At 45.1% G+C, this 26,223-nt stretch overlaps 1 protein-coding gene across 1 annotated transcript in view; it reads right to left on the minus strand.

Moving 5' to 3' along the window:
- Positions 1-3,666: 3,666 nt before the first annotated feature.
- The window catches only part of LOC103176660 (plexin-A1), a 223,873-nt gene continuing 201,316 nt past the window's right edge, over positions 3,667-26,223 (minus strand). The window contains exons 22-31 of the mRNA XM_007890334.2: positions 25,997-26,063; positions 21,194-21,340; positions 19,512-19,671; positions 19,074-19,177; positions 17,079-17,175; positions 16,427-16,617; positions 14,039-14,208; positions 13,646-13,858; positions 12,326-12,476; positions 3,667-3,939 (exon numbers count right to left, since the gene is read on the minus strand). Of these exons, the coding sequence (XP_007888525.1) occupies positions 3,844-3,939; positions 12,326-12,476; positions 13,646-13,858; positions 14,039-14,208; positions 16,427-16,617; positions 17,079-17,175; positions 19,074-19,177; positions 19,512-19,671; positions 21,194-21,340; positions 25,997-26,063 (1,396 nt within the window). The 3' untranslated portion in view covers positions 3,667-3,843. The remainder of the gene's footprint in view (positions 3,940-12,325; positions 12,477-13,645; positions 13,859-14,038; positions 14,209-16,426; positions 16,618-17,078; positions 17,176-19,073; positions 19,178-19,511; positions 19,672-21,193; positions 21,341-25,996; positions 26,064-26,223) is intronic.

A 26,223-nucleotide genomic window follows, 5' to 3' on the forward strand; every position in this document is an offset into this window, starting at 1 on the left:
AATAGCAAGATGGTTTGAGGATATTAATTGTAGACCACAGAGTATTTAGATCAATTTTGCTTCTGCTTTCACTGATATATTACTCAACGATTAAAATCACGTAGAAGGAGTTGAGTAGTTCATCTCCTCCATGAACCCGAATTATCTTCATCCACACGACGGTCCTAATTTTCCTCATTGATAGAAACTAAAACTATCTCAGGATGTGAACCCATTATGCCGGTTGGTATAGCAATAAGAAAAATGTACTTGTGAATATTAATCAGTTCAATCTTGAAAGCAACTCTGGCACTTCTCTTTCCTCAACTCCTCCTCCCCCCACCCCACACAGACACACCTTGAAGGCAATTGGATCATTTTCTGACTATCAGTGCTACATTTCCACAGGTTCTCTGGCAGTGCAATTTACTGTGGAAGGTGGAGGGATTCCAATCCTGTCCTCACAAGCAGAGGTTGCTGGATAGCAAATAGCAACAGGAAACCTTGCTGATTTTCTCCATCCTTAGCCTAGAGAGACTGAAACCAACTCCTTATTGCAACTTCTGCTAAGATCAGCTTTTAGGTGTAAATCTGGCTTAGTTGGTTGCACTCTGGCCTCTGAATCAGAAGGTTGTGTATTCAAGTTCCACGTTGTGACTTTCAAGATCCCATTGATGGTTAAAGATCCCATGGCACTATTCGAAAAGAGAAGGGAGTCTCTCCGTGTCTTGGCCAACAATCTACGATAAAATTGCTCCTTCACTTCATGATTGTTTGTCAGACATTACTGTCCAGAAATTGGCTGCCATGTTCACCTACAAATACAGTCACTACACAGTAAATCCCATGCAGTGCTTTGAGACGTCTGGTTGGTGCGATAAAAGCACTGCATAAAATGCAAGGATTATCATTATTCTATGGCTGTCTGCTGATAGACATTGGGTGAGCTTGTGTGATACTGTTAACCTACATGACTCTCTGTGGCTATTCTTGTGATAGAATCAAATCTTTCTCAGAATAAATTAAACTACTGTTACAGATCACAATGGTAGGGAACAGGCAAGTTAGGTTTGTTGGTTGGGTGGTATGTGTTGTGATCAACTCTAATCCCTCAGTGACTCACTCAACCTGCTCCGAAGTATGTGAAACCCTGTCCAACATGGGTCCTCCACTCTTACAGCTTCAGACCCCTCACAGTGAAGGGACTCCTGTGAGAGAACCAGGTGTACAGTCCCAATACCTTGTGTCACCAAGACACAAGCAACTTTCTGCATGACGAGCCACGCATTCCACAGCCCCACCCTGGTCCACAATCCATGGCACTTGGGTTTTGTCAAGGGTGGGCTGGCTGTCAAGGGTGGGCTTGTTGTGAAGGGTGGGCTTGTTGTGAAGGGTGGGCTGGCTGTCAAGGGTGGGCTGGCTGTCAAGGGTGGGCTGGCTGTCAAGGGTGGGCTGACTGAAATTAAAACACCAACTTCTCCCGATCAATTGATAGACAATTTCTATTGTATTCTTCACTCCTCAGATCTTGCCATTCACAAGTTAAATTCCTCCAGTTCTCCAACTGCTTGGAGGCTTTTGCAGTATAATAATGCTACATGAATCTCCCCCTTTGTGTGTTCCTCCTTGCTTCGGGTTTTGAGCCAGATGTCTTTGCTTGGCTGTTTGGGTTAGGTTATGTAAACACTAAAACTGTTTAATTAAAGGAATCTGATCAGAGTGTGAAAAACAAATCCCAGCGAGATATACCCAATTCATCGAAAATACCTCGACTGCAGCTTTCAGTGATTTGGAACAATAAGTATTTCAACCGTTTCTTTGCTGATAAAAGATGCGAGCGATAATGAAAGTCACTCTGAAGCCTCAAATTCTTCAAGCACCTTGGCTCCTGCGTCAATCATTATCGGGCTTTATAATCCTGTGAATAATCAGCAAATACAGCAATTAAGGAAACCTGGGAAACCCCTCCCTCCCTCCCTCTCCGAAAGAGTCAAAGAAAATCAAAGAGGGACTCATTTCTCTGGTAGTGATGCTAGGTAGTTTATCTTGAAGCAAGGAGCTTAAGTGGTAAAGCAAATACAGCCTGTGCTCGATATCGTTTCTTCCAGGGAAATATTGTACCAAATTAACCAGATGATTAATTAATAGCACAGACCAGGATTGCTCCCTCTAAGGGGCAATTCTCTGGCTGCATTTATTGCCCCTCATTTTCTCAAGAGTAATTGCAAAACTAGCTGCAGCAATAATGGCAGTAAAATGATAATCTTTTGGAGTACATCACTTCATGTTGTGACTTCCTACATAAAGGTTCAAGGGGAATCCTTCCAATGAAGCTCAATAGTCAGGTTCTAAAGGACGCTTATCTGTATTTGCTCGGGCATTTCAGTCACCTCAGTTTGCCGTGTTTTATAATTTAGAGGCCGTGTGGTTTGGACGTTTTGCTGACTTGACAATGTTAAAAAGGGGAATTTCACCTGCGTGAAATGATTTAATTGAAGCCCGAAACTCGTACCTGAAGACACTCTCCAGGACCTCGGCTCCTCGACGAGCGGGTAGAGAATTAATTGGCAAGGATCATATTTATTTTCTATTTCTGGAGGCAGTCCTGTGAACAAGCCAGGATCGCAGGATAGATGTGGGCCTTTGCGTGAAGGGCAGATGACAAGTGGGAGCACTCTTTAAAGTGTGATGTGGGATCAGGATAGAACCGCTTCATCCAGGTTGCTTTTAGCAGACAGCTTTGACACAAACTACAGGAGCCAACTGAGAGATGCTGCTAAGTGCAAAGATTTACCACAACACCTCAACCACTTGTAACACTTTGGAATTTAAAGGGCAAGTCACCTTCCCTTTCAACTCCATCTCCTGCAAGGGGGGAGAAAGGAAAAACCTGACAGACAGGTCCAGACGTAAAGGGAAAGTCAAAGCAGGAAGTAAAACTCGCTGGAGTAAACTCGAGTCTTAAATAAGAAAAAGAACTCATCCTCAACGCCACAGCAACAACCATTTTGTTTTCCATTGGTCCCTCAACATAGCCTCTTCTCCCCCGTATCCCCCTTTCCCCCCACCACCATCTTGTATTTGCTCAATCAGGTACACCTTCACAGATTTCAGCATTAGAAAATAAAGCTAACGACATTTGCGGTCAAAATTCTGCCCATTTTGATGCTTTTCTAGGGCCGACTCTCTTCTCTCACTTTCCGCCTCTCTCTCTCTTCTCTCTCTTTCCCCCTCGTCCTTCCCGACGACAATTTCCTCTCAGCAACTTTCCGCGCCCATATTATTATTTTCTCTCCTCATTTTTTTTTACACACACACACACACCCTTCAGTCACTAGGCATGTTACACTTAAATTATAGCACAGTCAACTAACAAATCTTCTCACTAAGGAACATTCAAATAAAAACATGGCACGGGACACATTGAGACATCAACGCTCTCATGGAACCGATTTTCGAGAACAATCTTTCTTTAAAAGTCGAAACACTATTCTTTTTTCACCATTTTTTTTTTCCTCCTCTTTCTCCGCTTTTTTTTTAAATTGTAAATTGTGCAAATTTAGCAGTAACACTACTGGTAGGGAGACCGGAGCGAGCTGGCAATTCCAGTGAAAAGGTCCCGGTGTGTTTGCGTCGTGCGGTTCTCTCCCCCACCCACCCCACCCCACCCCCCCCCAATCCCCGCCCGTCCGCCCGTCACATGACCCATGTAACGTGGCAGGAGAATTTGCCGAGTCGTCTCCAACGCTGCTCAGTGCTCAATCCCCCTGAACCCCCAGGTGCACTGCTCCATTTCAAGTCCCCCTGTTCCCCCACACGCTTCCAGTACTGGGCGTCAACCGCGATTTCTCCCACGGCACCCGCTCAACTGCTGCAGGCCATTGCGTCGATGACTTGTTCCAGCTTACTCCGCAGTCGCTGTCTCCGGGCTTGGTCATCCTTCTCAAGGGCGGACAAGATCTGAAGGGGGGAGAGAGAGAGAGACAAATGCCGTTCATTATTCCGCCCACAAAATTTACGGACAATTCACTCTGCAGTATATTGTGAAGCGCTTTGAGAAGTCTCGAAGATGTGATAAGCTTTGACATTACGTCCAATGCAAGGATTATTATTATTGTTGTATTATTAATCACCAACTCCAATAAAGCGACTCCTTTCCAAACTGTTCAGCAGTCGTTTCGCCGGCCATTGGTTTGGCAGTAACACTTCATCGAATCTTAACAGCACAGGAAGAGGTCATTTGGCCCATCGTACCGGTGTCGGCTCTTTGAAAGAGCCACCCAATCAATCCTATGCCCCCGCTCTTTTCCCACAGCCCTGCAATTTTTTCCTTTTCAAGGATATAACCAATTCCCTTTTGAAAGTTATTATTGAATCTGCTTCCACCGCCTTTTCAGCCTTCCACACCGTAACAACTCACTGCGCAAAAAAAATTCTCCTCATCTCCCCTCTGGTTCTTTAATAAACCCTGGATGATAAACCCTGCATAGGATGTAGCACCTTATCACGTCGTCGAGCAGTCTTAAAGTACTTCACAGGATTTTGTTGTAAAGTGTAGTGACTGTGTGTTGGAACGTGGCAGCCAATTTGCATACAGCAATGTCCCACAAATGGCCATTAAGTGAATGACCAATTTTATCTGAGGGATTCTTGGCCTGGACACGGGGAGAACTCCCTTCTCTTTTCGAACAGCGACAAGGAACCTTTAAAAGTCCACCTGAACGAGTTCAGACACCATTTTGGTTTAATGTCTCATCCCAAGGACGGCACCTTTGACAATGCAGTGCCTTCCGAGATTGCAAGTTCAAACTTCTGATGTACCTCTCTTATCTACAAAAGGTAACGTAAAGAAAAATTCAGAACCTGTCCGTCGGGATAAATTACATCAACAAGGAAGTTAAAGGGAAAGCTTCGCTTTGCTGGCACTGTGAGCACACTCAGGGCTGGTGAGCATCAGGTTGGATTTCAACGGGGATTATGTTTTTTGTGGACGTTGAATGTCATCTTGCACAGCCAGCTGACGATTCTGTCGTGGCGGCGTTGTCTGTGCCACCCCACGTGAGGTGCGTGTTTCAATCATGTCCACAGCAACGTTTAAACTGCTCATCTACCGCTGATCAGGCGAGATTCCAATTAAACACCTAATGGATGTTGAGCCCGTGATCAGCCAGGAGAATTGGTGCTTTATTAACCATTTCATTAAGTGAATCATTGCATTTACTGCACGTGTAATTAGGCTGCTTCGAAGAGTCAGTGAGCTCCATCAATATCACTGCAGGTACTACATTTAATAGACAAATACTGTCTGTGCACTGCTGCTCTGATTGATGACAAGCAGACATTCCATTTACACATTTGCTTGGCATAATCATCCCATTTATTTTGTCACCACTTTTCTCTTCTCCTGAGCTGTTCCCTTCCTTTTACTTGCATCGAAGTGTCAGCCTGGCTCAGTTGGAAGTTCTCTCGTTGCCTCCGAGTCAGATTTCTGGGTTCAAGCCCCACATCGGGATTTGAACTCACAGTCTATGCCGACACTCCAATGCAGTGCTGGGGGAAGCACTGAATTGTTGGAGGTGCCGTGCTTCACATGAGACACTAAACCAAGGTAACCTTCTGTGCCTGTTCAGGTGGACTTTACAGATCCCATGGCTCCAGTCGAAAGAGAAGGGAGTTTCTCCCAGTTTTCTGGCTAACAATCCTTCAGATAAAATTGGTCAATCACTTTATGGCTGTTTCTGGGTCTTTGCTGTGCGCAAATCGGCTGCCATACTGGGTGTTTAAGTCAAGAACACTGTACTCACTTAAAAAGCAAAAAAGGAAAGATTTGCCCCTCCCTCCTCCCCCCTATATTAAAGACCTCACATCTGTGTTCCTTCCTCTCCATTACATCATTCACAAGACTAACACATCTTTGGAGGAAAGCTTGGAAAGCATATCACTCTGCAGTATCCAACCACAACACTGTAACAAGAGCAGCTATCACCAGCTTGCACAGGCTGGTGTCCTCGAGTCCTCCTTGGACACAGCCAACAACAAACAACAAATTATATTTGTATAGAGCCTTTCACATCCGGAGGACGTCCCAAGACACTGCCAGCATCCTTGCACCCCCCCCCACTGCTCCCCCACCCACCCAGAAACATCAGTAACTCTCAGTAACTGCTGCTGAACTCCCCCCTATATACCCTTCATAGCAAGCTTCATTCACAGACCAGTCTGGATTTGCTCAAATCACCCTACTCGCTGAATGCCCTTCTCAGGAAAAGATGAATTATTCATTCGATTAAGATCTCAGGCAGCCGTGACCCTCAGCCAAAGCATGGAACACAACAGCGAATTAACATACCGTACAATACCTGCCTTCTCCCGAAGCCTTTAACATTATTCAGCTAATTACAACACTATTCAACATCTAATGACTGTTGTCAGGGAAAACAAACCTCAAGTATGTTCGAAAAAACAGTCAAGCACATTCCTCAATGAAAGTCGTGATTGTATTGCGTCGAAAGAGGGGATTCTACTGTATAAGCGAAGATGGATTGTTGGATGGCTATCCAGGAGCGGAGGGAGGGAGCTACAAGGGTTTCTATGCTGACTGCAAAATCCTATGGTTGTCAACTACTCAGTTTCTCGAACACGTGCTGATGAAATCATCTACATTCTTCCTCACTGACATCATCAAGTGTCAACAAATCACTGAGAACAACTTATATAGTATTAATTGCGGGATAATGTCTCGGAGCGCTTAAGACGGGCATAGGGGGGAGAACAGGGACGACACATACACCATAGGGAGTTGAAGAGGTAGGTTTTAAGTAGTTCACAGCTGTTGCTAGTTAACAGGAAAGTGGCCCACACTTTCTCAACAACTAACTGGGTCTGTTCTCTCTCTCTCTTGTTTCGTCCTTCTCAGCAACAAACACTTCAGCCCACATGCTTTTCCTCCTCCCTGTATCTTCACTACACCATTCTCCTCTCATTCTTCCCAGGACCTTAACCTCCTTCACTCTTCCCTGCTCAGCCAAACAGTACCTCTCGAGTTCCCTCTCACCTTTCTGTGTGGCACGGACTAGTTGAGCTAAATGGCCCACGTCCAACTCACGCCATTGTATATAACTCTCGTCTATTAAACCCTGGTAGGATCCTGCACTGGGGCTGTGGGAAGAGCCGCTCATGATTTTATTGTACATATGTGGTGAGCTTCCCCACCCAATTCAGTGGTCATTCAATGTATCACTCTCTGTGGAACTTTCTTGGCATAAATACCCACTGCATTTTCACTGCACTTGACAGCGATTACCTGTAAGTGCTTTGAGACACTTCACTTCAATGCGATAAGTTATCTACTTCCCCAAAACAAGAGTTTAAAAGATAGAAGCCCACTGCTTACACTTTATTTGACCCTTTCGCTTACTTCTCAGAAGCTGGTAAGAGCTATGACCATGAACATAATTACATTGTGGAGTCCTGTAGCTCAGTGATTAGAGCACTCGCCTCGCAAGCGAAGACCTGGGTAGATTACCGGCAGGACGAAACCTTCGGCAAGTTTTCTTACTCCACACATCTAATAATAATCCCTCAAGAAAAAACAATAATCTACTTCAATCTACAACTGTTTGTGGGACACTGCTGTACGCAATTGGCTGCCGCATTTTGCCCACACAAAAAAATATAGTCAATTCACTTTACAGCATAAATCTGTGAAGCACTTTGAGACGTCTAGAAGACGTGAAAAGCACTATATCAAATGCAAGGATTATTATTACATCTCGCCCACAAAACAGTCACTACATTTTACATTGTATCCTGTGAAGCGCTTTGAGACGTCTTGAAGACGTGATAAGGCACTATATCAAATGCAAGGATTATTATCATCATCTTCAGCTTCGGAGAGCAACAGAACCCTCAAGCTTGTCATTTGAATCCTTCAATGAGTTAAGTTTTCTTCCAAACTCCTTGCCATCCTTCCCCTTACTCTGTGGGAAAACAAAAGGTGGTGCGGAGGATATAATTGGCTTTGTTCCAAACCCAACAGTGAAAAGGACAAGTTAATTATGTATTTATTCTGCTTGAATATTGATTTTTTTTGTTGGGGGGGAAGAGAATACGAAGAACACAAAGAAACCTTCAGTTGTCTCTTAACTCTAAGCCACCAGCAAATCAGCTGAATCCAACTCTAATAATTATTCATTTATTTCCCTCATTAACTTATAATTCCTTCATTCCCTAATGTTAACTTGCAACAACTGTTTATAATGAAAATTGGAGAAACTAGGCGAGTGGAAATCCCATTGTACCTGCAGTCTGCTTCCACTCGCAAGCTCGGTTATTGTGTAAATTAAAATATTGAAATAACTTTAGTTATGCAGAACCAAAGTCAAGCGTCAGCTTCAATGCACCACCAAACAGTATCTTCTCCATTCACCTGCTCCCATTATTCTTCTCTCCCAACTCTTGCCAGTACAGCATCAGACATAAGCAGATACCCCAAGTGGCCAGTCTGGCTGAGTGAAAGAGGTTAGAACATCAGGTGTAGAGTGTGCCAGGAGTCCACCCCAATCCACGTGTACTGACCTCACGAGAGTTGCCGAACATTCCCAAACCCAGCACTTCACCTCCAACCAACAACCACTTTATTTATATACCTACCTTCATGTGGGATATCACCCAGAGCTTCAACTCTACCTATGAAACTATCTCACAGGTCTTTACAGAGACAAGAGTGGGAGTCTGCGTAGGATGGAAGGTGGAAGTTGAAGTGTGTAGGGTCGGAGAAGGGAGTGGGGTGATGGGTGTGTCTAGGGTAGGAGATTGGGAGGGGTGGGTGGTTGTAGGCTGGGGGATAGAGGGTTTATAGAGTAAGAATTGGGAGGGGGCTTATAGGATGGGAGATGGGGAGAGGTGTAGGGTGCAAGATAGGGGAGGGATGTATGGTTCGGATGGTCGGTGCAGGTTCTTAGATGGGATTTCAAAGCGGAGACGTTGAGGGAGAAAGAGAGAGAAAGAATGAACAGAGGGATTTAAGAAAAGTGCTACAACGTGTCCGACTGAAAGCAAAATCCTCTCCGACTCTCTCTCTGCCAGCAATTGCTGCTTTCAGACGTTTAACCCCAAAGCAATGACAATTCAGCTGCCAGCAATGCAGTCATACAATAAATGCCACATTATCTCTCTCTCTCCCCCCCCCACATACACACTGACTGCAAAGAAATAACATTTTAATCACAATCATCCGCAACAAGCTGATTGTTGAAAAGGTTGTGAGGGGTCACACGTCCCTCTTTAAACGTCCCCCGTTTAACATGGCATCAATGCAGACATTATCCCACAGCGTGGCAATGGAAGGGTTATTAGTACTGGCATCATTCCCGCTCGCTCAGACTTCTCTGGGTTAACGAACGACAACTCTACTGGCAGGTCTGAGGCTGCCAAGTCTGACAATGATCGGCGGGCACAAAAAAAGGGCCATTAGAATAAAGCACAAAGAGAAGCCCGACAAGCGGGACAATTAATAAAAAGCCCACTTTCGCCTTCTCCGTGTTTTGCAAGTGGGAGCAAATGATTAGGGAAAACATGAATTTGAAAAAAATAAAAGGGAGAATGAATAAACTCCGCTCACTCAGAATGGAAAGCATTATTCGGAGAGACAATGCAACAATCAATTTGCCATTTTACTTGTGCGCTGGTGCTGCAATTATGCATAATAAGTGACACTCGGATGAATGGACTGACTGCAGGAGCAACAACAACTCCCGTTTAATGAACAAAATAAAATACAGATCTGATTGTGAGAGAGGCATGTAAATCAAGATTAAAGAGGGGGAGATGCTTGACAGCTCTTCAAGGGCTTTCCGATTGGTGTTGTGACTGTGCACGCTGGCAAATGCGTCAGCGTGAGTGCAGTCAATGCACCGTTTAGATAAATTTCCCTTTAGAGCACTTCCAAAACCAGCTTGTTGCAAATCCTTGTGATCAGACCATCAAGAGCTCCACACAAGAGGCTACGTCCTCTCCAGGAGCAGTCTCTGCGAGCCCACCACCCCCCCTTACTCAACCCCACTGGCTCCCCAGCCCTCAGGACTCAAGATCCTTGTCTTCACTTTCGGATCCCTCCACAACCTCATCCCCTCCCTACCTCGGTGACCTCCTGCAACCCCACCCAAGCGCCCCTGCTCCCTTCGCTCAGCACCGTTTACCTCCAGCCTGCTTCACGGGTCCCACTAAATTCGGGCATTCTCTCCCTGCTGTCTGGAACTTCATTCCGGATTTCCTGTACCTTACCACTCCCTCCCTCCCCACCTTTAAAACCTTCAGACCCGTCTCTTCAACTGTGCTTTTGGCCAACTTCTAGCTTGTCGTTCCTCCTCAGCTCTGCTCCTCCTCCGTCCTGATGTAAACTGGAGTTATATAAATGTAAATTGTTGCTGATCGCATTACATATCTGCGTGTGGCAGAAAGCTAATGCTGCATTTACTGTGTGACAGCATCGCTGGGAGCCAGCATCGTCAGCCGCATTGTAGGTTAAACATCGGTCTCTGGAGGGAGCAGTCACTGGCGGAGAGAGAGTGAGTGAGAGAGAGAGAGAGTGGGGAAAGGTGGGGGGACAAACTCTCACCTGGTGTCTCCAGAGACACCAATTGCCTTGTCTAGCACAGCATTTTCTCCTGGGTAACAGACCCAGTGAGCTAAACACCTCAGGCCAACCGGACCAGCCAGCGTTTAAAAACTCTGTAAATTGAGGATGAAAGGGAGACAGACGAAAGTAGGGGCTGGAGTTTTGATGTTTTATACACTGTGCCGGACAACTAAAAAAAACAGCTGGTAATCTGTGCCCGATATAAACATATCAAGTGCTCCAGGACGCTACCCTTCGCGAAGTGTGCTATATGAAGGCAAGTTGTTGTTGATATATAAGGCACAGAATTTAGAAGCTGGCCATTTGGCCCCCATCGTGTCTGTGCTGGCTCTCTTTAAGCGTTCTCCATAGAAACGGTTTTGTTTTTCATATGTTGGTCAAATACAATTTGAGATATTGAACGAGTTTCCAGGCCAAGAACTGTCAGGAAGGAGCGTGATGACAGAAAGCTATTCTGCTGTAATAGCTTTTGGTGTCGAGAACCTGAAAGAGCCCGGTGTCGATTTGAAGCGTTTGTGAAGCAGAGTAATGCCGGGCGGTTATATAAGAAACATCAGAAAGTACATTTTTGGGGCAACACCTTCCCCAAACCATACACCATCTAAGCTGTCATGGACTCCAGCCAATGCTTCAATCTCATGAGCACAAGTTCTGCATAAATGCCTTGATCCCCCCCCACCTCCACCCCAATTAATTAAACAGAATATTCATCTTCCCACATCTCCACTCTTTAATTGCCAGTCTCCACAGAGAGCCCCCCTCTTGGGGGAACCTTTAATCCTCTCTCTCCCAGGTTCGGTTTCCTCTGGCAATGGGAGTCAAAACACACCTGGCGAGGTGACACTACCTCTCACTAGAGGCAACAGCGTGGCTTTCTGCCTCTTGCTCTGGTGTCAGTTAGGATTTGAAGCAGATCGCTGCAAGTAATTCTCCTTAAACAAGACATACTAACAGTCTCAGAATAGTTGCACAACCTTGTGTTAATCCCCAGATTGTTTTCGCTCAGGCTCCGGAAGATTTCCCTCCGCGCTTATAGTGAAAATCTCATTAGCATGAGCAAACAGACCCCTACATATTTTAACCTTGATACAGATATTCAAATTAAACTTGAATAGTTATGGGAAAAGGACTCTTACATGCAAACAACGTAAGGCCCCCGTAATTGAAGAGGTGCTACAGCATTTACACAAGGACTTTTTGAGTCAGTGACAGCTTTATTGCTGAATTGGATAACGCACAAGCGCACACACATTTGGGCAGCTTCTTGCTGAGGTAACCACCTATTCTGAAATGCGCAGTACATCATTGTTGTGTGATAAAGCAGGTGGCCAAGCATGTAAGAATGGGCAACTGAAATCATTAATCAACGTCGGCTGTGGTTGAACTTGAGACTTTTCAAACATGCAATACATTTGCTTACTCTGAGAATAGCATCAGTAAAGCTTTGCTGCCTAATGTGCCATATGCCTTGAATTGAAGGGAACAAGTGTTCCTGTAATGAAGCTGAGGGAAGCCTGAGTTTTGTTCCATCCGTTCTGAACAGCTCGTTCTGAAACTCTCAAGACTATCTTCTATTTAATACCTCGCCCCACAACTCCACCAACAAAATGAGAAAATATTTCAAAGCGACCTGTTTGAGAATATCTCCAGTATATTAGTCCAGCAGAGCTGAAAGTTTAAACTCAGGAAACCCACTTTAAGCCTTACCTCATCCTTGTACTTGTTGATGTAGGAGTAGATCTCGTGCAGTGCACTGATGCTGTTGAATTGGCTCAAGTGTAGTCGTGACTGTTCTGCCAGGTAGGCGCTCATGTCCTGGTCACTGATTGCTGGCATCTTCGAGATATCTGAGTAGTATCTGCCAAGAGCAATAAGAAACCGAGCTTTTATCGAAACCAAAATCTGGAACTCTCTCCCCCAAAGAAATCTAGAAATCTGTCCCCCAAAGAAATTAGGAACTCTCTCCCCCAAAAAGCTGTGGACGCTGGATCCATTCGCATTTTCAAGATGGAGGTAGATAGATATTTGATAGGTCAAGGTATTAAGGGATATTCGGACAAGGGCGGACAACTGGACTTGAGGTACAGATCAGCCATGATCTTATAAAATGATGAAACAGGCTCGAAGGGCTGAATAGTCTACTCCTGTTTCTATGATTAGAATCTGGTTCAGGCAGGTGACGGATAGACAGACGTGTCCTCTAGCACATGTCCTACGTCCTCGGCCTGAGGCCTAATCTCACATGCCATGTCTCCTCTTCAGACAAGTCAATGTCAGAGCAGAGCACACAACATGAAAGAGGCCTCGAGGAGAGGGAAGAAAGAATGATCAGTAACACACGCCGATGAAAGTGACTGTCATTGATATAGACCTCAGCATTCTAAACGGATAATCAACAGATCCCTACACTGAGCTGACCGTCCTCTCACACCCCCAATGGCAATGCCACACAGGCATAATGGTCTACTGATTGACTGAATATGACTGTAAGCATCTCACACGGTTTAGAGCTGTCCAGATGAGTTTGCGGTCAGCGCATTGTTGTGATGGCTTGTTGTGGACAAACGTTTCATATTATCCGAGAGATTAAACCTTCTGTGGTTTTATTTATTATATATTTATATTATTTATTAGATTGAGAGGTGCGATGGGCCCCCACACACAGCCTCCAGACACAACCAGCAGTAACGAGCCAGAGGAAGTGAATACAATTGAAGGGTTACAAAATACAAAACCTTATCTACAATATAATTTCAAAAGTTATACAATAAGGAGAGAGTTGTATTCCTGTCCCCGTTGTATTTCTCCTCATTTCAACGATAACAACTTGTATATAGTTGTATCTCACTCAACAGGAAAGGTTGGGAAGATCTTAAAGCTGTTTTGAGCTGAAAATCCTGTACTGAGCTCAAAGTTATTCCGCTGGCACCAACCATCCAACCTGTACTCAGAACACTTGGTTAAGAGCACTTGGTCCAGTCCTCATTACGCACAATTTAGAGAGAAAGAGCAGGGTGCTTTGCCTACCTTTCAACCCAGTTTTTGTAGTTTGGAATGTCCTTTGCGTACAGTAGTTTGTTTGAGGGCGAGTCCTTGCCTAGTTTGTGCTCAGAGGTTGAGCAGGAATCCATGAAGGTCTGAGCTACCACAGAGAGACAGGCATCTGTGATACTGTTCTTGTGAATGTCAAAGACAAACTGTGGGTTCTTGATAACATTCACCCAAAACCGTAGAGGTAGACTGAAATAAGAGGGTGAGAAATTAACATTGTTAGTTCTAAGGTAAGTAGAGTAATGAAAATAATCCTCTTTGAAAAGGTAAGTATCTCACCGACCCACCAAACACTGGGTATCTGCAATCGTTCCCCATTTCATCCCCACCCAGATTCAATTAGATACGATCCTCTATATTGGTACTTACCAATTGCTCTTCCAGGTGTGTCGGACATCATGGTCATTGATTGTGTGCTTGTCCGCCTGCTCATCCAGGAAGTCAAACATGTACTTGATGGCAAGAGGCAGGGCACTGCCCCTGTGTGCCGTGCTGAAGATCGTCTCAAACAGATCGTCCACAAACTTCTGAAGGGTGCCCTGAGAAGACAAACCCCGAAGTCACGATTAATCCTCACTTCAGACCAAAGCCTCACCCTCCAAGTAGTTGGCCAAAGTGGCGATTGACAAAAGTCTGGAGAAGACTTTACATCTGTAAATCCAGTTTAGACACAAGAACATAACATGTAGGAGCAGGAGTAGGCCATTCGGCCCTTCGAGCCTGCCCCGCCATTCAATCATGGCTGATCTTCTAATCTAACTCCAGCTAATAACCTAACCCTGCCTTATCCCCATATCCCTTAATCCCTTTTGCAATAAGAAATATATCTATCTCAGTCTTGAATATGTTCAAGGACTGAGCGTCAACAGCCCTTTGGGGTAGTGAGTTCCATACAAAAGAACAATAACTTCCTTTCCAACAGCAGAATTCAGAATTGGGTTCAGTTCAATAGGCATCAGTACCCCTCCTCTACTTCACCCCAAGTGGCCTATTCTCATGCGTGAGCCTGGACAGTGACCGTCAGCAGCATCACTCGTTGCCTGTTCTCTCTCCGTACAAGGGTCACTTGATAACTTAAGTGCTCCGGGACACTACCCTGTGTGGAGGGCGTTATATAAATGCAAGTTGTGTTGTTGGGAGTGATAACTTCAATTGACCGCATCTCTAGCTCAGGTTCACTCTACGTTCACAGCTAAAAGTGAGCACATCAACTTAAGTCTAGCCTCCTGCTCATCCCTCGAACCCTCCGCTACACCACTGGAAGACGTACTTTCAGCCACTACGACCCGAAACTTTGGAACACTCTCCCTCAATCCCTCAGCCTTGCCCCCTCTCTCCCCTTTTTCAAGTCCTGCCTTAAGACATTCCTTTTTGACCGTGCTTAGTCATCTCACACCCCAGCCCCCCCTTCCCTACTCCCCGCTCGGAGTCAGGCTTCGCCATTGTTAAGCGCTCTGAGACGTTGCCCTACATGGAGGGTGCTATATAAGGGCAAGTTGTTGTTAACTAAGATAGACAGAGAAGTGAACTCGGGCTTGAGGTCCGTACCAGTCAGTGACTTTACCAGCCGAGTAATGTGAGGAGCTCCTTTTCCCTATTGCTAATTCACCTACAAAATACACAGTCACTACGCATTACAGTAAATATCCTGTGAAAAGTGTGGAGACTTTTCACCGACGTGATAAAGTGTCGTATCAAATTCAAGGATTATCATTATCATCTAAATATTCAGAAGTGGGGCCGTAGAGGAATCTGCGGCTGAACTGACTTGTGCAATAATGAACGATAGTTCTGGGATATATTTTACACCATATTCTGTGAAGCGCTTCGAGTGGTCTCGAAGACGTGATAAGGCGCTATATCAAATGCAAGGATTATCACGGTCAGATTGTGAGCTGGGTAAAGGTCCATTTTCAGCCTGAACTGAGCAGAACCCAGTTTGGCCTGAATCAGGTCACAAATACAATTGATCGGACAGTATCTGGCAGAGCTGGGAGACGGGCTTTGCAGTTCGCCTTAGGCAGGAAACCCTGAGCCTCTGGATCTCTCAAGACAGTTTGTACAAGCTGCACAGCACCTGTGATGGGAAGGTGATTACTGACTGCCTTCACACTGATAACATACGCACAACCATGGAATTTTTCTCTTGATTATCCTGTTTTATATTCCCTCGTAATCCAAATTTAAATTAACATTCACTTCACATTAATCTCAATTCATAAAGCACTCTATGAGACGTTTCTTTCATGTGAAAGGCTCTGTAGAAAAGGATTTTTTTGCTGCCCTTCACTCCGGGCTCCCCTCCCTCTCCACAATCCCAGTGACTGCTTCTCTATTCCCAGAATGTGACTACCCCTATTAGTGATCCTTGTTTTTCATACAGTGCCTTATCAACAACAACAACAACTTATACTTGTATAGAACACTTCACGTCGGAAAGACGTCCCAGGGCGCTTGACAATCAGGCGTTTGGGACCCGAGTTGGGAGTTGGGTCAGGAGGGGTGGAGGGCAGGTGGGGGGGGGGTGGAAGTGCAGGGGACCCAGAGCAGGCCGCTGTCTGCCGAGCGGAGGGAGTGGACAGGCTGATATGGGGTTAGGAGGTTACAGAGGTAGGGGGGGAGCAAGGCCATGGAGGGCTTTGAAGGTGAGAACGAGGGTTTTGAATTCAAGTCAAGTGACTGAAAAGAAACACCTCCAAGTGCTTCACAGACCTTACTATAAAGTGTAGTGAGTATTTGCAGGCAACTTCTTCTTACCTTAGTAGCAAGCAGACGTGTTAGGTAGATCTCAGACACCATTTTGCTGCCCCGATCGCCTTCCCTCTGGTCCATATGATCGTGGTTCTTCACCAGGTGCCAGAGCTTGGTGCCACTCTCCAGGTCTGGTGTAATCATGGGAGTGCGTGACCTCAGGCTATCTGGGCTGCTGGCTGTCCTCAGCATGCTCTCTAGACAAGGGGATGAAATCGATAAAAGATTTTGACCGAATCCCGATTCTGTTTCCAAGAAAGCATGGAACTGAGAAAATGTGAGCCTTTCCCTTCCGGCCTCACAGAACGTACCCGATTATAAGCCTCAGGACCACCCTCTCCATCCCCCAGAGCAAATTCTCCAGATTAAGTATCAAGGCCCACCTCTCCACCACACAACCCTGGCCTCCACTTCTCCATGGACATTAATAGAGAAATTATAAATGAACTCGGGAACACCACACAAAATTGGGAGGTGAGCTTGATTAGCGCTCAGACTCACAGGGGCGAGAGGATAATAATATTAATAATAAATTATAATCCTTGCATTTGATATAACTGCAAGCCATTTAGTAAAAAGTAAAGCAACCTGTTTGGTTCCTATCTGCTGGCGACAGGCAAGCAGCAGGTTACAGGAGATGTCACTGTGAACCACTCACCATAGCGGCTGAGGGATTTGGTGAAGGTGGAGGAGTTTGAGATATTATAGGCTGAGGTTTGTTTCGGTACAAGTGCTATCATCGAGGCGTCTGTAACCTAAAAAGAGAAGTGGAAAAGGGGATTATTACAAGGTCATTTTCTCAACACCCTAATCTGATATACAGTCATTACAGTATATTCCATAAAGCGCTTTGAGATGTCTCGAAGGTGTGATAAGGCTCTATCAAATGCAAGGATTATTATTAAGTAAGTCATTTCCAAAACGCACATCTTTGCAATGAATGAAATGAAATGTTGCTCAATGAAAGCAGCAATAGGTGGGGGAGTAAGCTAACTGCGTGACATGGTGCTCAGGCACACACATTAGAAAGATTTTGGCATCATAACCAGGTGTGTGCGGAGGTAGGCAATCTCAGTCTGGGCTCTAAAAAAAATTTAGCAGCTCTGTCAATTAGTACTGGATTCTAAAGAGTTTGGAGTCCTGGGTTCCTACCCACTAGGACGTGGGTTAAGATCGGCTGAACTAATTTCCCACAGAGATTGTATGGCTTGTAAAGAGATTGGAGACTGTGATCCTATCCTATCCTTGATCCTATGTTCAAACAAAGAACCTGAAGGGGAAAACACAGTACATGGAGATACCCACTCCCCTCAATTTTATTCTTCTTCTCTTCTTCCTCCCACCCACCCATCCCCCAAAACCTACAAACACTGATCAAGTATCATTGAAACTATGAATAGTAACTACTGAGCAGAGAGAGAAAGAGATCCATTCACAATCTCATTCACTTCCTCACTCGTTCAGCACACCAGCAGCACTCAATCACCGGTTTACACACTGACATCAATCGTGGTCTTTCTCATAAAAGCTGACTTGGAACCCTCACTGCCCAGCGCAATACATTTTGTCGCCAGTCATTTTACATTATTGAAAGACATTTTAGAAATGAGCGGAGAGAGACACGTGAAACACACACTCGGAGGCACAATGTGATTGGCGTCCATAATAACTCTCAGACCCAGTCAGTCCAATTCCAGCGGGCGAGCAAAAAGTAAATTATCAGCACAAAATCAGCGTCTCCACTAACAATTTTCGCATCAAACGAGCCCACTGAGATTGCTCCGGCAGACTGAGAGCAAAGCCAGGCCACGCCACAGCAACTCCAGACCAGTGCTGGCGGGTGGCCAGCCCGCACGGCTCGTCAGGAAGACCCGCAGGTGTGTCCTCAAGCCTGTGGGACAAAGCCCCTAAAAGGCTCGACAGTCTAGCGAGACAAGTGATAGATTTGATTTGATCAAGGTGTTTGAGTTTACAAAAGGATTTGATAAGGGGGACTTGGATAGGGCTGTTTCAACTTGTTGGTGAGTCTAAAATGAGGAGCCATGGATACAAGTTAGCCAGGGGCAGATCTATGAGGAAGTTTAGGAGGAACTTCTTCAGGCAGATGATGGCGAGAATATGGAACTCACTGTCAGGAATTGTGGTTGAAGTTAAAAGCATCAAGCTATTTAAGAGGAAACTCGATGCGTACATCAAGAAATCAGCGGGGTGTACGTACCAGCTGGTGCAAGTGCCCCTGGACATCTCCTCCCGACATGAAAGGCGCTGTACAAATGTAATTTGGTTTTGTATTGTGCATGAAGGAAAAGGGAATAGAGGGGCACCAGAGGGGGGAATAAGAGGGGTGGAGGCTCATGTTGAGTATAAACACTGGTGCGGACTAATAGGGCCAAATGGTCTCTTTCGACACTGTAACATTCTATGCATTTCTACGTAAGTACTGAGAAATAATACCATTGTTTTGCAAAGGTAAGATACAAGGTTACCAATTCTTCAGTGAACACAGAAGGGGATCAAGCTATTGGTTAGTTTACACGATTATCCTTTAATTACAAATAGTGAATTCAAACTGGATTGAGTGGGAGGAGGATTGTGTCTGTTTATTAAGCAGCCTGCGGGCAGGCGGGGGGGGGGGCTGTTATCGGGCTGGTACCTGGTAGTGCGACAGTGTATTCAGACGCTTCCAGTCGTTGTCAATCTTTGTGGTCACATCTTCGTCCTGGAGGATTATCCGAGCCATCCTACCCTGGCGCCATTCTGAGGGAGGAAGAGCGGGGGCGTTATCATCAATCCAGTAAATTCCTGGTTCAGAGCACACTGAATATACAGGCAAGCTCGCCTCTCCAACTTGCAAGGAAAGGCTTTGAAAGACACAGAGACAAAAGCTAGGCAGGACCTTAGTCACATACAAAGGGAATTTCTCCCACGGTCCTGCTCCTGTTGGCACAAATGGCAGCTGCTTTTGGCTACAAAAAATAGTCACTACATTGAACAGTAATTACATGTGAAATGCCGTACCCAATTTAGACTCTTTCAATATTTCTTTAATCGATTCCCCTATAAACCATGAGCCTTGCAGAGATGATCTTACCCAGGTCCATGTCCGCTGCCTTTGGCCGCTGAGAGTAAGGAACGCCCTTGTAGACGGCATCCAAGAGTTTATCCTTCACCTGGGTGACGGTGTCGCAGTTCAGCACTTTGACAGGGATTTCAGGTGAGTTCTCATTCTCCGGGTTCACGCAGTTTAGGGTCTGTTGGAGAAACCAGATCACAAACGGTGACTTACATGGTAACACTCACAGGCTGACATCTCTACTGCAGCTATGGGGGAGCCCTGCAATGTCAGGTGATGTCCTTGGTTTAATATCAGTTGAGACATTAAACCAAGGTCCCGTCTGTGCCTGTTCAGATGAACGTTAAAGATCCTGTGGCATTATTCGAAAAGAGAAGGGAGTTTCTCCCAGTGTCCTGGCCAACAATCCCAAGATAAAATTGGTCCTTCACTTCATGGCTATTTGTGAGACATTGCTGTGTGTAGATTGTATATTTATAGATTCTTTACCTCTAGTCACAGCATTTCACAGACAAACCCTGTGTAGCACTTTGAGACATCACATTGATGTGATAAGTGCAGGATTATTATAACGCTGCACCAGTCAAAATCAACCTCAGCATCTCCCCTATCCACCCCCCAGCTGAACTTCTGCCTGTTTGGCTAGCAATCCTCCCTCTCCCTCAGGAAGCCTCTCCTTTCTGTTCCTGATGGAAAGGTCTGAAATAACATTTGAGTAACTCCAGGGTCAATTCTTCTCAATCTACTGAAACATTTACATTCTATACCTGCATAATATTTGATGCCAGTGGTGCTTTTTTATATAGAATTACTGATTTATGGTGTAATATTTAATTTGACTGCACATGATATCCTGCAGCCAAAAGCTCCATCACAACTCTTAAAACTTTAAGGAATTTTGGACCCCAATTATTTTGAAGCATGATTATTTCTTCACACAGAAGGGACTCAAGAACTGGAGGACCAATATTTAGCCTACAAAACACACAGTCACTCCACTTTACAGTATATCCTGTGAAGCGCTTTGAGACGTCTCGACGATAAGATAATGCACTATATCAAATGAAAGGATTATTATTATTAATAGAGGGACTTGTCCAACAGGGTGAGCAATGCCCTCTCAATGGCTCAATAGCCAGGTGGCACTCATCATCAGCTTTAAAGATAATAATAATAATCCTTGCATTTGATATAGCGCTTTTCACGTCGGGAGGACGTGCCAAAGCGCTTCACAGAACACACTGTAAAGTGAATTGACTGTATATTTGTGGGCGAACGCGGCAGACAATTGCGCACAGCAATGTCCCACAAACAGTCGTAGATTGAAAATGACCAATTTATTATTGTTTTTGGTTTTGGAGGGATTATTATTAGGCTCTGTGTGGAGTAAGGAAACTTGCCCAAGGTTTCGCCCTCTGCCTGGAATTGAACTCAGGTCTCTCGCTTGCAAAGCGAGTGCTCTAACCACTGAGCTACAGGACTCCACAGTGACTTCACAGTAAGATGACTCCGCAGTGAGGTAGTGGAGGGTGTCTGGTGTCTAGGGCATTAAACCCAGGCAAGTGTCAGCCTTTCCAGCAGGGGAGGGTGGGAGTCATTAGTAGCAGGGTGAGGGGGGAGTTTAAAGAAAAGGCTCCTTGATGAATCACAGCGAGTGATGAACGAGCACAGAAACTATTGCGACAAACATAAATACTCACCACGGTTTTGTAGTCTATTTGCTGGCGAATGAGCTTGTCTTCACTCAGAGAGTAACGTGCCTCCCCTGTGATTGCGTCGATGGGGCCTTTCTCCATCTGCTGCTTGATGGCACAGTACAGCATGAACAGCGGCTCCCCAGCACACTCCTACCCAGCACAAGGCAAGAAAGGCAACAGTTAGCTCCACACCTTGCACACTGGGCAGTTCCCATCCCCGATGCCAGGCTCCCCATTCAACTGTTCTTTGCACCGTTATCAGCGTCAAAGTCGAACACAGGCAGCTGACAAAACGCTGGGCTCGCAAACTATCTTTTCCTCCAGTCAGTGGGATTCATCTTTAGGTGAAGAAGTTTCTCACAAGACCTTTTCCTATTCCTCTTCCTCCAACCCCATGACAATTTTCATCAATTCGTGCTAAACAGATATCAATCCCGGGGCCATTACACTGAAAAGAAATTCAATCCAGAGCAGCATTGAGCACAGCAAAGGGTCTCTGTGATCCCAGCTCATCAGAACCAAATGCCACCAAGAGCAGTGAATGCTGTGTCCATTCAGGCCTTCAAAGAAGAACTGGATAAAAATGTCTGGTTGGTGAGGAGGATTGGAGGTTTAAGGGTTGATATAGCCCAAGTGAGTAACTATTCCTCAAGCACACAGCAGCTTTACTGGGATCTTGGAATGCCATCCATGAAAGTAAACACGGAAGGTCAGATGGGAGGTTATTAGGAAAGTGTTTCCTCCACGAGATAGAAAACAAGGCGACACTGGTCTCAAGAAGGCTGTCATGGAATTGAAACCAGTGGGAATATCCCCTTCTAAGGAAGGAGTGCTTTATATGCACCCCCCTTCCCCCTCTCCCCACATAACGTCACTCTTGTTCCCTCTGTCCCCACCACCAATGTGAATGCACACCCACATATGAGCCTCATATTCCCGTGCACATGTAATTCCCTCAGTGCCTCCTTCCACACACACCTCTTTTTAGCCACAGTTACTAAGTTTGGTCAAGAGTCGATCTCCTTCACTGAACTCCGGTTCTAAATTGCAGCCTTTCTAAAATCTTCCCCAGCAAAAGCAGCAGCATCTCACTACGAATTTGCAGAACATAAAATAAAGCACTCTCACGGAGCTGTTTGGGAAACGGAACTAATTATTTTCCCAACGGAGAGACATTCCTGCTCGTTCCTTGCTCTGACTCTCTTGTGCTTTCTCAAATTAAATTCACTTTGGCACAAACAGCGCTCTCCGAGCAATCCTGTTGTCACCATATGCTGTTAGCAACTCCTTATCATCTCCGATAATTAAACAGACAGCTGCTAACGAGTCTCCACACACGTACATCCCAGCCAGGACCTCTGATGACACGCTTGTCTCAAAAATGATGATTAATCTGTGAATCTGACTTCATTAAATTGGTTTTTTTTGGAGGGGGGCAGGGAGGGGAATTCTCTAATGGAGGAGCATCTTTGAAGCAGCCATCTGAGACATGACAAATCACGATAATGAACCTTTCATCACCTCCCTGTCCAGATAAAAGGGAATTCCATCAGCTCCGAGTATCATTAGGCACAGAAGATGTAGGAACATCAGGCATGAAAATAAAACACAATTGTAGAAAAATGGCATTTAACACTCATTATTACAAGCTATAGGCCGGCAACCAGCTTCGGAAGTGGCAAAATTATTCCAACATTGGTCGGATCAGTAGGGAAACCATTCTGATGCTTGTCAGTTGGAGTTGCTTAGTGAATCAAGACCTTAAAGAGTCCAGGTTATGAAGAAAGCTGAATTTAATTTCATTGGAAAAAATGATTGAGGGAGACACGATTTAGGTCTTTTAAAATGCCAAGAAGCAGAAGGCAGATGTCAGCATGTTATTAATTTGGACTGTAAGGATAGATTGAAAGGATATAAGGACAAAATTCATATGCATACAGTGAGATTTAAAAATGAGAGTGTGGTGGATACGTGGAGCTGGCTCAATCTGGAGTCATTTAGCACTTATTACAACAAAGCTGTGTGTTGGGGGTTTGATATTAATAGACTGAGATAGGCAAGTACTGTGGGACTGGGACTAGCAGAAGGCAACAGGCGAGGGTTGAAGGTGAAGTATGGATTGATATTCCGAAGCTCCACTTAATTGCCTTCAAGGCTTTATGGAGCGGAGGTAGAGGACCTTCAGTACGCAATCAAGGAAGAGGGGGAGAGAGTCCTGCATGCAGCTTCGCAGCAAAACAAGCTGCTTCTTTGTGGTTGTGTGAAGTCTGGGTTTTATATTTAAATACTGAGAAACCAAATCCCACAGTGCAAGACTGCGAGAGAAATGAAATAAGATGAGATTGAAAAGACTATTGGAGGGAGGGAAGATCGAGGGAGATGAAGAGAGTCCGAGAGGAGAGGTAAAGTCCTGGAAAAGAATGACCCAAAGTCGGCGTTTGAAAATTAAAGTTACTCATTACCTTTCAGTCCTTGTACTATGACGAGTAAAAATGGAGTCGCTCATCAAGCCTGATAGCCTTTCCCATTCCTACAGTAACCTCTCTACCTTCACACTTTCACCCACTCTAACTCATTCCTTCCCAGAACATCATAACTAAGGCCGTTATCTCCACAAAATCGATTAGATTAACTCTTTCAAATCTTGTGGGTGACTCACGATCATGCCAGGCTTTGGCTCTTTATCTAAACTCTTCCCCCCACCCCTCCAAAAATAAAGGGCATCAAACCACAAGACGTGCAGGCTGACCAGGAATGAGGGGCTCCACAACTCAGCCCTGAAACACTTGGTCCTAATCTACAACACAGACGCTTTGCACTGAAAGCATTGACACAAAACTTTAGATTCTTGCCTTTTGTTTCTAAATAAAAACTATTTTAAAAAGTGCCACTGATCTTAATCACCCTCCCACAAAGGAACTCTGCTGTTTTGGGAAAACTTTCAAGGAGAATGATTCAAAGCATTCGGAGCTCCTCGTGGCAATTGTTTCACGGTTCAAAGGATGGGATGGAATTGTCACAGAAACTGTCACAGCCTTCTGGAGATCCACTGAGCGCGATATCATTAATCAGGTACTACCAAGAGGATTAAACGGAGAGAATACTTTCCCCACAGATTGCATGAAAGCAAAAAGCCACATGAGGTGTGCATTATTAATGAACATTCCTCGATGAGGGAGGGAACGAGGGAGGGAATTCATCTCTCACGTCCTAACGTGTCTCAGAGACCAACCCACTTTCACCTATTTTGGGAATACATTAGAATACAGGGATATATTTTCATTCACGGCTGCTGGGTAAAGAGACGTCCTCTATAACAAGTGAGTAGAGCAGATGGTTTCAAACCATGGCCCTAGCACTGAAGCCCCTTCCTTTAAAAAATATATTTAACGTGTACATGGCTTTTTGTGAACACATCGACCTTTTCCTCCCGACAATTTCTAACTTCCGATTATCCCTCCCCACCCAATTCCTGGCCACGGCTGTTTGTGTGGACACGTTTATTGCCGCGATCTCCATTTCTCTGCACGTTTTCAGTTAAAGTAAAGCAGGAGATGAGCAGAGAAAGAGAAAGAGAGACGCACATTCACTAAACTAATTTATTCCCTTGGAATCATTGCTCCCTTTTTATACACATTCTGGGTTTGAAGAAGACAGGCCCCTCCAGGCATTTTCTTTTAATTTGTAAAGCAAGCATTGCTCACACACAGAACTAGAAAGGACCATTATTGGACAGACGGGAGAAAGCAGCACTCTGGCAGAGGCTACGAGTACGGATCCATTTACTCTCTTCTGTTCGGGGCATGAAAGCAAAAAGCAACATGAGGTGTGCATTATTGATGAACAAAGCACTTTAGGGACGTGTTTCTGAATGAGAGTGTCCATTTTCAACCACTTTCCTTCAGCTAGATGTTTGGACCAACAATAGAGAAACCCAGAACTGGCCTCGCACAATACCTTCACACATGGTCTCACCACAAACTGGATTAGAATTCTCTTTCCCTCCCCCACCTCCGCGCCACCCCACCCTCCATCTCCGCTCCCACCCAAAACAAAACATTGTCTGTTTACGAGCTTCTATACCATCTCTTCAGCACATCTGAAGTCCGCTTGTAACCCTGCTTTGCTTTCAAGTTCCTCACTTCCTCACAGAGCGAGTCAAGCACATTGTCTATGATTTTCTTTTAACCCTGGGGCATTGGAAGAAGGGACAGGAAGCATTCAATGCAGTTTCTGAAAGTTGGCAAAGCGAGAAAGAAGGAGGGGGCGGAGAGGAAAGTGGCCTCTCCTCACGATCACAGATATTTGACTCACTGCCTCTTTGCGCACTTTGGCAGAATTTGTTGATCCCAATCTGCATTAAAAGCTGGACACCATCAATATGGTATCAATCCCCTCGGAGCTTTGTAATTCCCCAAACGCGGTAGGCTCCCCTGATTGTCACACCCAAAGCAACCTCCTTCTCAACTCAGGTGACAATCAAGCACCCGATTGAGCCGAGTACAAGCCTTCAACCAGCGAGTCAAAGGCCTAATGAGGGATCAGTCCTACCTGGTCAAGCCTTGCTCCGGTACGCTGGCAGTTACCACACAAAAAACATTTTATTGCAGCACATTGGACGGAACTTGTGGAGCGGGAAAGCTCCAAGGTTAACAGTAAAGGAAGGAAAACTCAAATAAAGGAGGAAAATAGTTTACGTCAAGGTTAAAAAAATATTAAGAAGTAACTCGTACATTGGCCAGGGCAGCTCATGAATGAGCAGCTGGTTTGTGGGTTGAAGGGAAATCAGGCAACGTGCAGTCTTACCTTGAGGAACTTGTACAAGAGGAATGTGAACCAGTTTGTCAGCATCTTCTCAGCTACAGATTCAGTCCTTGAAAGAGAAAATCACTGGAATTAAATCAACTGCAACAATAAACGGTGTACATGAGATACAAATCACCTGTTTACACAGCTACCTGGAATGTGAGCGACACATTTGCATTCCCGGTGAAGGGGAGAGTGTGGTCAAAAAGGCCACTCCCTCTGGGGCA

Source organism: Callorhinchus milii, unplaced genomic scaffold (genome assembly GCF_018977255.1).
Source record: "Callorhinchus milii isolate IMCB2004 unplaced genomic scaffold, IMCB_Cmil_1.0 Scaffold12, whole genome shotgun sequence".
Taxonomy (NCBI): Eukaryota; Metazoa; Chordata; class Chondrichthyes; order Chimaeriformes; family Callorhinchidae; genus Callorhinchus; species Callorhinchus milii.